Source organism: Lathyrus oleraceus, chromosome 2 (assembly GCF_024323335.1).
Source record: "Lathyrus oleraceus cultivar Zhongwan6 chromosome 2, CAAS_Psat_ZW6_1.0, whole genome shotgun sequence".
Classification (NCBI taxonomy): domain Eukaryota; kingdom Viridiplantae; phylum Streptophyta; class Magnoliopsida; order Fabales; family Fabaceae; genus Lathyrus; species Lathyrus oleraceus.
In genome coordinates, this window is record NC_066580.1 from 192,685,790 (window position 1) to 192,700,664 (window position 14,875).

Sequence of the window (14,875 nt, forward strand, 5' to 3'; positions counted from 1 at the left end):
TATCCGGGCAACAAAAGGAATGTGGGATCTCTTCGGCGCAACCAGAACGGCACTAACTCATCCACATTAACCTCCCCCCATCAGACATCAGAATCCGTTCGGATTCATGGTCAGGCCCCTCCTCCGGGATCGGTTCCTCACAATCTTTCGATTTGAGTACCTCGAGATGTCCTCATCAGGGAACTCAAACTTCCTTGGTTGATAATCCTCAATGGGTTGCTGGGCAATGTAATCAGACAGTACACTCCCTTTGGTTGCTTTCTGAGAGGTATACTGGATATCATATTCAGTCAAAATCATTTGCCACCTCGCAACCCGTCCGGTCAATGCTGGCTTCTCAAAAATGTACTTGATTGGATCCATCTTGGAAATCCACAAAGCGGTACGAACCAGCATATACTGTCTCGGTCGGCGAGCAGCCTATGCCAAAGTACAGTAAGTTCTCTCGAGCAGTGAATGTATTGTTTCACAGTCGGAAAACTTTTTGCTAAGGTAAATTGCATGCTCTTTTCGACCAGACTCGTCATGCTGACCCAGTACACACCTCATAGACCCCTCGAGGGCTGTCAAGTACCAGATTAACAGTTGTTCTTTCCACAGGAGGCATCAGAATCAGAGGTTCCTGCAACTTATTCTTTTTTTCAATGCCCCTTGGCAATATCCACCTGACCGTTTGCTCTCTTTTTTGTTTTTGTTTTCGGTTCAGGCATTTCTTGCATTTTTTTTTGTTTTTTTTGTTTTTGTTTTTTTTTGTTAGCAGGATCAACCTCGATTCCTCTTTCACTCACAATGACCCCCAGCAGCTTACCGGACCGCACTCTGATAGTGCACTTATTTGAATTCAACCTCAGTTTGAATTGTCTCAACCGATCGACCAACTTGGCCAGATCCACCAGATGCCCCTCTTCTGTTTGGGACTTTGCTATCATGTCATCAACATAGCATTCAATTTCATGATGAATCATATCATGAAACAAAGTCACCATGACTCTCTGACACGTGGCACCGGTGTTCTTGAGACCGAATGGCATCACCTTCGCTCTTGACACTCGCCTCGAAGGCGGAACCAACTTTTACTTCCTTTCAGACCTCCTCAGTATACAGGTTAACAATCCCAACTCGCTCCTCGTGCGGTTGAATCACCTTCTCCTCTTGTTTCAACAACCTGGCTAATTCCAGCAGATCACAATCTTCTTCGCCTTCTTCTTCGGCATGATAGACCGGATTGTCGAAGTCATACAGAGGTGTAACCGAATTGTTATCAATGAGATCTGGAGAATTTATTTTTCGAAGTCGGAACGAGACAAATCAAAAAGGGAAAAATGAGAACAGACATTGCCACTTTTATTTATTTTAAAACTACAAAAATAAATGAAAAACAGGGAACACCGCTTTTAATGTGAAAAACATCCATTTATTAATGATGCAAAATGTTGCAAAATGAAACATATGAGATGGCCCTTACAATGGACCATTACGTTTTGGGCAAAACGTATGGCTTTCATGCAAACAGAATTGAAAAACAGAAATATTACTCTTCCAGATGAGTGACAATGATGATCTTTTAGGCCTTCCAGTTCTGGATCTCCATCCCTGGTACGCACGGTTTTATCCAACCATCAAACTCACAGTCACTGTCAGTCTCTTCACCTATCGCACAGGCGTGATCCGAATCTTCAGCAATTGCACCCACCATCGCCTGACCATGCGCCGGCTTGGGATTAGCATTAACATTCGGAGATGGTGCAAAATTGATGGCCTTGGAGTCTACCAGGTCTTGGACAACATGCTTAAAGGCTCTACAACCCTCAATATTATGCCCTGGTGTTCCAGAATGGAATTCACACTCGGCGTTCTCATCATAGTTGGGAGGCCTCTGATCCGATCTTACTGGAGCCATCGTCCTCGGTTGCACCAACCCAAGATCCATCAACTTCTTAAACAGAACAGCATATGTCACGGGCGGCTTATCGAACTGACGATCAATCCCCTTTCCCCTCACTTGGTACCCAACTCTCTGTGCTCTCTGTTGAGGTGGCTGATGTTGCTGTCATACTGACTGATTACCAGCAGGGGTGGTTACCGCAGCAGTGTGCTGGTAGTAACGATCCCTACCGTGTCCTCTCTGGGCATACACAGCACTCGATTCACCCTCATTCTTGTGCTGACCATTCCCAAATGGCTTCTTTACTCCAGATGACGGAGCATTTCCCTGTATTTTCCCCATTCTCAGCCAACTTTCAGTTCTCTCCCTTGCCACCACAATGTCTGCAAAGCCAGTGACGGGATAACCCACCATCCTTTCAGAAAAAACCCCCTGCAGGGTACCCATGAACAGATCAGACATCTCCCGATCCACCAGCGGAGGTTGAACTCTGGCAGCCAACTCCCTCCATCTCTGTGCGTATTCTTTAAACCCTTCACTCGGCTTCTGAGACATACCCTGCAGCTGGGTACGGCTAGGAGCCATGTCAGCATTGAACTGGTACTGTTTAAAGAATGCATCTCCGAGATCCTGCCAGCTCTTGATATCCGAAGACTTCAACTTGGTATACCATTCAAGAGACCCCTCAGACAGACTGTCTTGGAAGAAGTACATCCAGAGCTTCTGATCCGTTGTATAAGCAGAAATTTTCCGGACAAAGGCCTGGAGATGAGTTTCCGGGCAAGAACTCCCATTATATTTATCAAACGCAGGCGCTTTGAACTTTTGTGGGATCACAATCCCCTATACCAGCCCCATGTTCGACATATTGACAACCCCCGGAGTAGCATGGCTTTCCAGAGCCCTTATCTTCTCTACCAGCACCTGAATCTCTTTGTTTGGTGGTTGGACACCGTACTGCCCAAAGGGTTCATTCAACATAGAGAATTGATTTGCTTCCCTATCTTCTAGGGCTTCCAGGAAAGGAGGGAACTGATTATCCTTCACATTATTGCCCATATTACCGGGTCCACGACCTGCAGCGAAACCAAAGCCTCCAGCATTATTGATTACCACATCATCAGCAGCCTTCCTCTTGGGATCACCACCATCCCTAGAACCACCAAGACCACTGTTGGAGACCCCCTCAAGGTTGTTACCATTGTTGGCAGCCGAAGCCCGCTCGAGCTTTTCCACTTTCTCAACCAACGCCTTCTGCCCCAAGGCAAACCCCTGCATAATATTGATCAGCTCTCCCATTTTCTCTTTCAGCTCGAGAATGTCTGTGTTGGAAGTATCCATCAATTTGGGTGTGTTGCGTCTGGTAAAGTATCTGTGCAGACGGGTTGTGTGCAAGGGAATGATTCAGCGTGCGCGAGCAATGATTCCTGAGTAAACCCAAACATGTTAGAAACTGACACCTGCAAAACAGAAGACAGGTTATTATGACTCACACATGAATGCAATGTCTATCCGTATGAGGAACACTCTTTCCTTCGGTTCTGGCTTCATCGAGACAGATAAAAAATTTGACAATAGCATTCTGACATCAGGATGTCTCTCAACCAGAATCTCAATCGAGAATGTACCCTGAGTATGGATAGACATGAGTTAGATGCCGATGAATGCAAAATATGGATGATGCTGATGCGTGAATGCAATGCACTATGCCATCCTCCAAGTCATCTGAACATTTACTGCACTGAGTTATGGCCTCTGAAATGATCACAACCATCTGAGGTACTGAGCAACCACAAGTCCGACTTGGGAGTTCCGAAATAAACGGAACTGAAAGATACATCACCATCATCACCAGAGATTCTCTGAACAGATAACCATAAGACCCTCTGAACCAGCCTGGGGAATCCTGAAATAAACGGATCCCCACTGATAAATACCGCGGACAGCACTCCGGCGTCTCGAAAATAAATCCGTAAATCCGACTTATAAATAGAACTCTGATCAAACTGAACCATTAGTCACCATCAAAGTCACCATCAGAACATGCATCTGTAAGGATCAACCCTCCCCTCACAGGTGAATTCTAATTAGGTCATCCTAAGGCGGATAATGGTCTCGACAATCGGGCAAAGATACTCAACGGGTTTGCCCTTTCGGGTGTGCCGTTGCAGCTCTCTTAAGATCGTCTAAACCAAAGATCCGGGAATGAACGGTCACCGAAGTCAATAGCTCAGATGAGATAACTCAACCAAAGTGGATACTCCACAAAGGAAGAGTTCTCTCAGAAGAACCTCGTCCGACTTGTGGTATGTCACGTCGCCCAAAACATGTTGACCTAACATGAGAGGCAACATGAGACCACGCTAATCCTAGGTGTATACTCGGGTCTGGGTTTTAGCCCCACTCAGAATACCCACCCCAAATCAGAGAAACCACCTGTACAGAAGACAGCACAATGATAGTATGATGCATGCAAACATTTATGCAAATATATACACAACATAATACTCATAAATGCAATAAATAAAGCAGCACAAGCGACCTAAACTATCCTAGAGAGCGCTAGGAGTGACTCGCTTAGGGAAGATGGACCAGCAAGAGGTCAACTTCTCAATGTATCCCCAGCAGAGTCGCCAGCTGTCGCATCCGCGAAAAACAACCGGCGGGAAAACAAAACAAACAGAGTCGCCACCGTGTGTTATTTATCCCAAAAGAGGGAAAGGAAACGCTCGAAGTAAACCTGGAAAAGACATGGTCTCGCGACCAAAGAGAGATGGGATCGGGAGTCGGTTATGCGAAGGGAAGGTATTAGCACCCCTACGCATCCGTCGTACTCGACGGGATCCACGCTCAAAAGAATAGAAGAAAGGTTGCTAAAGAAATTGCTCAAGAGAACACACACGCACACCGGAAACAACACAGGTGGGGGAAGAGAGGAACGGGCTCGCTAGGATATCGCATCCTATGCCTACGTATCTCATCTGGAATGAGAATCAGAGCTACCGTAGTTCGGCTCACGCACGCCAAACAAAACACACGCACAGACGCTGAGACGTCAAAGCAAACATGGAAACCGAATGCCAATCGCTGGACTTACATCAGACTCCGAACCAACAAACCCACACTGGAAACCGAATGCCAATTGCTGGACTTACATCGGACTCCAAGCACACAACAAACACCAATAGGATACGGAATGCCAATCGCTGGTCTTACATCCATCTCCTAACACACACAAGAAGGTTAACAAACAAACAAGTTAATAGGGAGTCTGGCACTCGAGCCTAATAACTGTCAAGCAAACACACACAAAAAAGAAAAAGGGTGCCCGGAGAGATCTCGTACGATCTCCTGCCTACGTACCTCATCTGGTATGAGGATCAGGGCAACCTAGTTCCCCTTAACAGGGGAGAAACTTCTAACCTAACCAGAGACTGGGAAATGACAAACTCACTACGCCAAACAAGACCTTAGACAGCGCTTTTTTTGGCCTTAGACAGCGCTTTAAAGCGCTGTCTAAACCTCCGCTGCTAAAGGTTTAGACAGCGCTTTTTTAAATCTTAAAAGCGCTGTCTAAGCCCCCCCCCCTTAGACAGCGCTTTGTCCAAAAGCGCTTTCTAAGACCCTCCTATTTTAATTTTTTTAGGTATACCTTAGACAGCGCTTTTGGCCAAAGCGCTGTCTAAAGGGGGGGGGGGCTTAGACAGCGCTTTTGGCCAAAGCGCTGTCTAAGGGGGGGGGCTTAGACAGCGCTTTTCAAAAAGCGCTGTCTATGCCCCCATATTTTAATTTTTTTAGGTATACCTTAGACAGCGCTTTTGCCTAAAGCGCTTTCTAATCCCCCCCTTAGACAGCGCTTTTTACAAAAGCGCTGTCTAAGGTATACGAAAATTTTTGAAACTTTTGTTTTAAACCACATTTTTTCCAGGTTTATAAACCATTGTTCAAATTAAATCACTATCCAATGTGAGAATCTCAATCAACACCATTGTCACGCTCAAAACATGACATCTGGAGTATGAAGTTTGTTGGATAATACTATATATAAAACGTGGGGGAGAAAGGAAAAATATAGTCACAACATGCATACATGATAAGTTGGCAGCTTAGCAAACATAAAACCTCTAATGCTACGTAGAAAATACAAATCAACATAGGATGATTAAAAAACCTGTCTTAAAGCACGAGTCATGGCCAGAATGGCACCTCTCCCATCACTAGGAGGTTGAGTAATGTGATATGCATCCCCTAATCAAAATCCATATGAAACGAAGTCAATCTAATATAAAACTAAGATTAGGGAGAAAATTTAGCATATCCTGCAACAAATTACCTGACATCCCATAGCCACGAATCTCTGCATAGATTTTGGCTCCTCGATTTTTAGCATGCTCAAGTTCCTAAACAATAGGGGAAACATATAAACAAACAAGAAAGACCAGACTATAAACAAATAACTGAAGAGGAATTGGAGGGATAGATACACAATAAATTTTTTAACTAACCTCCAAGACCAAGACTCCAGAACCTTCTCCTATCCTGAGTAAGAACACAACATGGATATAAGCAGCATGACAAACAAACCAATAATTTGAAGTCAGAAAATGAAAACTAAGCAAAACAAATTAATTAATATAAGTAACGAATCTGCAGTGTTGTTATACTCACACAAACCCGTCTCGGCCACTGTCAAATGGCCGTGATGCTTCCTGTGGCAATGAGTTATACTTTGTAGTCAAGGCCCGGGACCTGCAAGTTTCCAATATCAGGTTTTAAAGCATCAGAGGAACAAAGGACAGAACTAATATGGTGGTTGGCACTAACATAAAACACAGGATGGTGGCTACAATTTACCTGCAGAATCCTGCAATTGACAATGCATCAATGCTCGACTCAGTCCCTCCAGTCACCATAACATCTGCATCCCCAAATTGAATCATTCTCATTGCATCACCAATAGAATGTGATCCAGTAGCACAAGCAGTGACTGCAGCATGATTTGGCCCCTGTATTCAGGAATAGGGAAAAAGTTCAATTCATGATTAATAATGATCACAAAGGTCAGCATAGAAAAATATGTGAGTAGCTCTGCAACAAAAACAGCAATCAGCTTTAGTACCTTATTTTTCAGATGTTTTTTTTTACATATGTTAAAACTTATAATTGTTCTGCCAGGAGATATATCATGATTGACTAACCAATCCCGTAAAACATGTTTGACATAAGTCACATAACTATATCCAAAGTGATGGGTAAAAGAGTTATATCTTTGTTTCAGAAGGCTGCTAACCATTTCTCAGTGGATATGATGTTACTTTAATATTTAAACTTAAAAGAGTAAGAAACATGGGAGTAAGAAGATATATTGTAATGAACAAATAATCTCCACGCTTAAAATACAATAATTTGCACATATGATGCATAGGTACAGATACGGTACCCGGTACGAGTACGGATAGCGGTACAGGATACACCATTTTTATATTAATCAAGGTACGGGTACGTTAATAGAAAATAAGAAATTCTCTATAAAATGTATTACTAGGGAATTAAATTGTTCAATTCACAACACAACATCCCAATAAAAGTTTAAAAGTAAAAATTGTGTTAAGTTACAATAACTAAGAAACTAAAATACATAAACATATTATATTAATATATGAGAAAATTACAAATTTCACTCGAAACAGAATAATGAGAAAAAAGTAAGTACCACGAGTACGGTAAGAGTACTTCACTCTATATACCTACAGAATTTCTTTTTTAAAGTATATCTACAGAAGATAGTAAAGCAAAATGCAGTTGCCTATCCAGCAATTATAGGAGCTGACTATATTTGTATTATAGAATATCAATCAATTGAGAGTAGTTCTTTACCTGGAACCCATATTTCATGCTAACATGACCTGATGCCATGTTGATCAATATCCGTGGGACAAAAAATGGACTAAGTCGACGAAGACGCTGCATTAAGGGGAGAAAAGGTAAAAATCAAATACAAAAGTTCAAATTAACAAACCATTTTTCAATCATAATTAAAGCATGTGGAGAAACACTTGAATGAGGAAAGATCATCAAAGTATTTCAGAATCAGTAGTGGTGAGTTTCAACAAACTGACCTTCTCGCATATCAGTTGTGCAGAGTCTAACATGTCACTAACGCTTCCAATTCCCCCACCAATAGACACCCCCTGGTTACTTTTGAAGTTAAAATACAGTGCAAAGGAATTGTCGAAAATTGGTTGTAATCAATCAACCATATTAAAAATAGCATACCGTTCTTTCCTTGTGTTCCTGCTCAGTGGGAAACCAATTAGAATCTCTAAGAGCTTCCTCAGCAGCACATAGAGCATATGCTACAAACCTTGTCATTGATTGATGTTCCTAAGGGAAATGTCACAATACTACAATGACATCAATAAGCATAATAGTTGTTCAGATGCAGCATGTATACGTAAAACCAAAGCAATACCACATAAGATTAACTAACACTTGACATGTTCGTAAGCTCTTTTCAGCTTATTTCCATAAACTCTCTATAGCATATAAAAACAGCTTATACCTTATATGAAAACAGCCCGACATTTATCTTTGGTTATAAACATAGTTCATACACAAGACATATATGATAGGGATTATGCTATAAACGCCTAACTAGAATCTTTACCAAAACAAAGTGACAATTTGTAATCCTATTCTAACATTAATGCTATACCTTAGAATTAAGCCAAAGTTCCTCATTGAATTCGCCCTTGTTGGTTCCGGTGGGAACAACAGCGGCAACTTTGGAAGTCAATTGATCAAATGTAGTCAACTGAGTTTCTGAATCAAAACTATTCATCTTGAGATCCTCCAAACGTAATGCTCTTATCCCACATTTTCCATCAATCAATTGGTTCCATGTTTTATCCACTCCACAACCCAGAGGTGTCACCATACCCAAACCTACAATTCAAACACCGCGAAATTCCACAACAAGTACGAGATTATGTAAGATTCTAGTAATGTAAAATTGAAGAGAAGCATATGGATATAGATTGTGCAATGATTTGAAAAGAGACCAAGCACATACTTTTGGAAAGGTCCAAGACCTCTGCTTCCCACAACTAGTAAATCTGGACGTAGCCGTTTCACCTCATTCAATATCACATCTTTGGGGTCGCCCTGCCTAATCCATGCTTGACAGGACACCTACAAGCATATAAGTATTTAGCTTGTCTGCAGGCATATTATAAATGTTTACGAAGGATTTAGATTCACTACAGTCATGTCATGTGGTCTAGCGGTCATAAATCTCAGTACATCAGATGAAGATCAAACAAGTCATATTCCTTGACGGCCAATAATACGAGTTGTCCAATATTCACCCAACAGTCAATGATTCTTGACAGTAAAGAATCTGTCTGTTTATGAAGAAGTTAAACAACAGCTTCTAAAAAAATTAAGATACAATAGCTAATTTCAACTTCTATGAGAAATTCTTGTTTAAAAACCTTAGTTTTTACAAGATTCTTTAAATATTTCTTTTATCATAAGTGCTTATGGAGAAGTTTATCCAAACAATTTCTAAAATCACAAGTAGAGCAGAAAAAATATTACCCCAATTTCATTACACCTACTGACAAAGTATTCCAGCAGATGAGTCCCTCTAACCCTTTCTTTCTCTTTCATGTTCTTAAAGTCTTCATTAGATGCATAGATACTATCCACGTCCTCGTAACCTATAAGAAACAAAACACATGTCCTTTATTTTGCTTTATAAAAAGTAAATATATGCCTCACTGGATTACATTCATGTTCAAAACAAAGGGTCAGATCACAGAAACAAGGAAAATGCAAAACAGAGAAAGATACTTTCCCTCAGCAGGCTATCAAAGCTAGAGCTGATAAATTTTTCATCACCGGAAATGTTGATATTGGTAACATTAAAGACCAAATACCATAAGGATGCAATATGGTAAACAACTTAAGATGTATTTTAGTGAACAACTTAGTTAAGCACTTATAATATAAGTGTTGTCCATGGTGGTCCATGACAGAGAGCAAAAATACAGCCATACCCGCTACTTAGTGACGCCACCATAGCAGATTATGGCGGAAAAACCCACAATGTCGGCCAATATTTATCATTGCGGCGAGCACAAAAATCACCACTGATATCCATCATAGGTTAGGTTATACTTGGCTAAATAGTTTAGTTAAGCGCTTGTCTTTTGAGTACTTATGAATAAGCTATTTCATACAAACTATAATGTTTTCATAGGTTATCCTAGAGAACTTATTGCAATAACTCGAAAACAACTTATAGACATATCATAAGCTATTTCTATAAATTTTTCTAACCACTCACACAAGCTCAAATGATCAACAGAAATTACATACAATAAATTAATTCGAACAGAAATCAAGAACTGAAATTAAAGAAGAAATAACAGCAAAATATCGAGTGGCATCTCCTCCAGCTACTTTATTAAGAATCTAAGCAACTATATGACTAGTTTGGAAATTCCAAGGACTTCCCTCAAAACAAACAACATATGTAACTGGGAAACAGAGTACCAAGGGTCATGTTCTCTGTTGACTTTTAAATTACAACTTTATTTAATGATGATATTGAAGACATAAAAGGTGCCAACATTGCCAGTGTAGTGAGAAAAATATAGCAGTAATGAATGTCATTATTAATAGGCAAAAGAATAATTTTTTTGTTTAAATTGAACAAGTCTTCCCTTTTTCATTAAACCCGCAAGAGTCCTCTATTTTACAGTTACACTTCATAAAACCTAACTTCAATAGATGATCCCTAAACAAAAGCAAGCGTTTTCATTTGTTAAAGAAACATTATCATATGATAAAATATCGTTATTCGGTTTAAATATTCTATACTCCAGGATCCCTTCTACTAAAGGATAAACTTCTGCAAATTAAAACTGAGCATATGTTACCTACACATCAATAATAAACCAATCCTTGAAGCACCTTGACTCAGAGCCGGAGCTTGTTAAGATGAACTTTTATTCAACCAAACAAGAAATAATGCATTCTCAACAAACAATATATATTTTCAAACATGTTACAAAAACTATAAACGATTTATACTCAAAATCAACATAAGCAAAGTCACTGTGACATTTCAACAAACACCATGTTTGCAAACTCAAGCCTATGATAAAAAAAAATAATCCTCATCAACAGTATCAAAAGAAACAAGTGAAGAATAGCAATTAATTTGTCATCAACAAAATTTTATCACCATTAAACTTTTACCAGCAAAAAATTAACATCGGTCAAACAGTGAAAAAAAGGAGTTATAACAAGAATGCAGAAATGAATGGGTATGTGAGTTACCTTTTCATTGAGGAAGAGGGAGATAGATATAGAGAAGTGCAATGGCTTTGTGTTCTCTGACGGAGGTGAACGGCGGCGCTCTGTCGGAGTTTAACGGCTGTGAGTCGGCGAGCCTTGTCGCAGTTTGTGCTGTAGCGAGAGGTGGGAAAATTAGAGTCAGCAACTAATTTCAATACAAAAACCAGATTGGAAATTGTATCATTAGACAAAATTGTGCGTTAGGTTATAGAAAGAAGGACCTCTTGGCTCGTTTGGGATCAACGGTCCACAATTGGGCGAGTTTATCAGGGGACACAGCCTTCTTAGATTCGATTCCTTCCGATTCCTTCCGATTGAGATCGACGGTGGAACGGAGACGACATCGTTGTGTTGTTGTTGTTTCTGATTCGGTTTGAACCCGGGTTTTTTCTTCTTCTTCTTTTCTCCTTCCCGCTCACTCTCACACTTGCGGTTCTCTTCTCTTCTTCTTCTTTTCTCCTCCCCGCTCACTCTCAGAACTTTTGGTTTTAAATTTTTTTTTAATTGAAAGACTTTAAACAGCGCTTCCTCAAAAGCGCTGACTAAGGTCTATATTTAAAAGCGCTGTCTAAGGGGGGGTCTTAGACAGCGCTTTCTAAAAGCGCTGTCTAAGACCCCCCCTTAGACAGCGCTTTCATTATTTTTTTAGAACATTTTACGTGTTTTATTTTTATTTTAACCTTAGACAGCGCTTTCTTTTAAAAGCGCTGTCTAAGATGCGCTGTTAAAAATCCTTTTTGGCGTAGTGACTAGAAGGGAGACTGACTCGAGCCTAATAGTTATCATGTAATCCACCATGGTCCTAGGTTGAGGTTTCTATCTAACTTGCACAGGCAGCAAGCTATCCTAAACAACACAGGCAAAGCAAACATACACACGATTAGCACACACTATATACAAACAAAGTGGGCTCACACAAGGTTAGGCTGTGAAACACAAGCCAACTGGAATCGGGTGTAGTTAGCTCTTAACCCTAACATTGAGAGTTAGGGTGAAGCAGATGAAATGGGAAGTGAGGGTAAGACCTCACAACTCTTATCCCTGGCCTGGGAGAGCTTCAGACAAATGAAAGTGTGGGAGTTCAGAAAGTTGGAACTCTTCTCCACATATGACTGGCTCAACAAAGATCTTGGGTTAATATCCACAATGCATCAACACAAGGTGTGTGAGCAAAGTGGATGACACACTGAATAGCAGGAGATGGATTGCACATTTCTTTTATCTGCCAATTGCCTTATCAAAGGACTTTTCCTGCTTGACACACAAATAAACATTCACAAGCATTGCCTCTTAAGGAGGGCTTCAGACAGGTGCCTGCCCAAGTAACAGGACAGGTCTTCCAGACTACATGAAGTCAGAGAGTTATACCTATGTGGTTAAGCAACCAAGCAAAAGCAAGTTCAAATTAAACTTAAGCAACTTATGTACCTGTAGAAACATCAAACAAATCAGTTAAACTGTACAGACAAACAGACAACCATGAATATCAAACAGTCAAACCCAATGAGCAAAGGCATAAGCCAACAAGTCAAACTCAAATGAGTTAACAACCCTACAAAACACACAATGTTAGTAGTCAAAAGCAAGCATCAAATGCTCAAGTGAGGTTGCATCATGAACCATATAACCTGGATGTTCAACCTGAAATCAAAGCTCAAAGATGAGGCAAACCACTAGGTCAAGGCCTAGGGTCAAAGAGGGAGAAAAAATTCAAAACAGAATATGAAATTCAACATGAATCAACTTCAATCAATTAAGAACATCATCCAAAAAGTCTCATGTCAATAGCATTCACCAAATTCATTTCACAAACCAAACATGGCAAGTTATGCAAGTTGCAAGCACATTGTGACAACAGAATGAACAAATGCACATTAATTCAAAAATGGTTCAAATAATTTTGGCAAAAATCATGAGTAAACAGAACATACAACATGATCATCACACAAAAAATTAGGGCAATTGGACATGATTAGGCATGGTAATCAAATTGTATAAGGCAAGGCAATCAAAACAAGCTCAAATATGACACCAAATGTTACACCAACTTAGCACAAGCCTAAAACAGAAATGGTAATTGGTAAAAACCTCAAACTAAAGCCAAAACAACATTCAACATGTCTAGAAATAATGTGCAAAGTTTCACATCCATTGGATAAACAACCAGCATTTCACAAACAAATGAAAATCAATGCCATTCAAAAGTTCACAAATGATCATCCAGAATGAAAAATCTCAATCAAATCAGAAATGATTCCAAAAATTCCACAAAGAATCATGAGCATTCACAACATTCATATCAAGCACCATACAAAAAATCAGAACGTTTGGAGATCATTTGGCATGATAAATGCATCAATCAAATTGGACAAGCAAAGGTGTGACACAAATTGTCACACCTAACTTAGAAAAATCATAACTCAGCAATGGCAATTGATAAAAATACAAACTCAACACCAAAATGTCCAGCAAGATGTCTAGTTTCATCATGTAAAATTTCATGAGCATTGGATTAGAATTGAGCATTTCACAAATGATGAACCAAGGCAATGTCAAAACATGATACATGTACAAGAACCCTAGGGCAAAAAACAAACCAGCCATGCACAATTTACAAAATAATCATAAAAAAAAACTAGAGAGAAAATGTGACATCATGCAAAAAATCTCATCATTTTTGGATAAATTTTCCATTTGTTATGAATTTCGGAAGATGAGAAAAAAATAAAAAAAAAGGAAAATGAAACAAGCATGGCATAATGATGGGAAAGGAGAACAAAGCAATTGGAAAATGAGCTCAATCAGGTTCGAACCGGTGCGAGATTTAAAACTCCCTAGCGCGCGCCTTCAAAACGATGCGTTTTGGCACATGAACCCTAGTCTGGCGCGCGTAACATATTCAAACAAATTCGCAGGAAATTCCCTAGATAGCTATGAAGGTCGCAACAGAATCCGCAGGAAATGTGCAGAAAATCTGGACACATGAAGAACACGATGAAGATCATGAAGATCTTCATCTCAATTTTCCAGAAAAACTCAAACATTCCAGAAATGAAAAACAAGTATATCATTCAACTCATCATGCCTCGTACATCAAAGATCAAGCATCATTTCATGGAAAAACAACATCAAATTCATAAATCGAAGGAAATCAAAAACCACATCCAAACTTGAATCACATGGTTCTTCATGGATATAACACCAAATCGCTCGATTCAAAGTGCAGATTCCTCACCGTTAAGAGATCTACAAGACTATAACAATAATTTGGAGAATTAAGGAAGTTGAAAAAGTGACCTCTTGAAGTGCAGCTTTTGGATCCACGTGTTTCTTGGCTTGGCAATGCTTCACTCTTGCTCCAATATGCTTCTTAAGGTGAGTGATGATGAATATGAGGCTCAACAATGAAGGAATCAAGCTAGATCTTCACTTGCCATGGAAGCTTCACCTCTTGAATATGAACAAAATAGCAACCAATTCCTCTGTTTTCACGTGCAAGAATGCTCAATAATGGCTCAGGATCATGAATAAGTGATTGAAGAAATTTGGAGAAAAAAGTGAGAGAGAATTTTGAGATTTTTGGGATTCTAGATCTAAACTTGGGAATTGTGATGAATTCTGTTA

The 14,875-nt window shown here is 39.9% G+C and overlaps 1 protein-coding gene and 1 long non-coding RNA gene across 2 annotated transcripts; both read right to left on the bottom strand.

Moving 5' to 3' along the window:
• Positions 1–5,881: 5,881 nt before the first annotated feature.
• On the bottom strand, positions 5,882–8,822 carry LOC127122564 (3-oxoacyl-[acyl-carrier-protein] synthase, mitochondrial). Its single transcript, XM_051052878.1, has 10 exons — positions 8,601–8,822; positions 8,383–8,421; positions 8,162–8,269; positions 8,005–8,076; positions 7,763–7,849; positions 6,740–6,891; positions 6,554–6,634; positions 6,391–6,424; positions 6,219–6,285; positions 5,882–6,133 (listed from the first exon to the last, which is right to left on the bottom strand). Exons 1-10 carry the CDS (start codon positions 8,820–8,822, stop codon positions 6,048–6,050), a joined length of 948 nt encoding a protein of 315 aa, XP_050908835.1. The 3' UTR covers positions 5,882–6,047.
• A 121-nt stretch (positions 8,823–8,943) lies between these two features.
• On the bottom strand, positions 8,944–11,552 carry LOC127121300 (uncharacterized). Its single transcript, XR_007803385.1, has 4 exons — positions 11,473–11,552; positions 11,234–11,362; positions 9,485–9,606; positions 8,944–9,076 (listed from the first exon to the last, which is right to left on the bottom strand). It is a non-coding gene; the product is annotated as an uncharacterized LOC127121300 (long non-coding RNA).
• Positions 11,553–14,875: the final 3,323 nt, after the last annotated feature.

Bases quoted from the DNA above. Each gene is read 5' to 3' on its own strand.
- LOC127122564 (XM_051052878.1), bottom strand. From the start codon at position 8,822: ATGGTGACACCTCTGGGTTGTGGAGTGGATAAAACATGGAACCAATTG. The intron at 6,892-7,762 runs GTAAAGAACTAC...TCCTGAATACAG, and splicing joins GCATGAAATATGGGTTCCAG to GGGCCAAATCATGCTGCAGT. The intron at 6,635-6,739 runs GTAAATTGTAGC...GGAAACTTGCAG, and splicing joins TCAATTGCAGGATTCTGCAG to GTCCCGGGCCTTGACTACAA.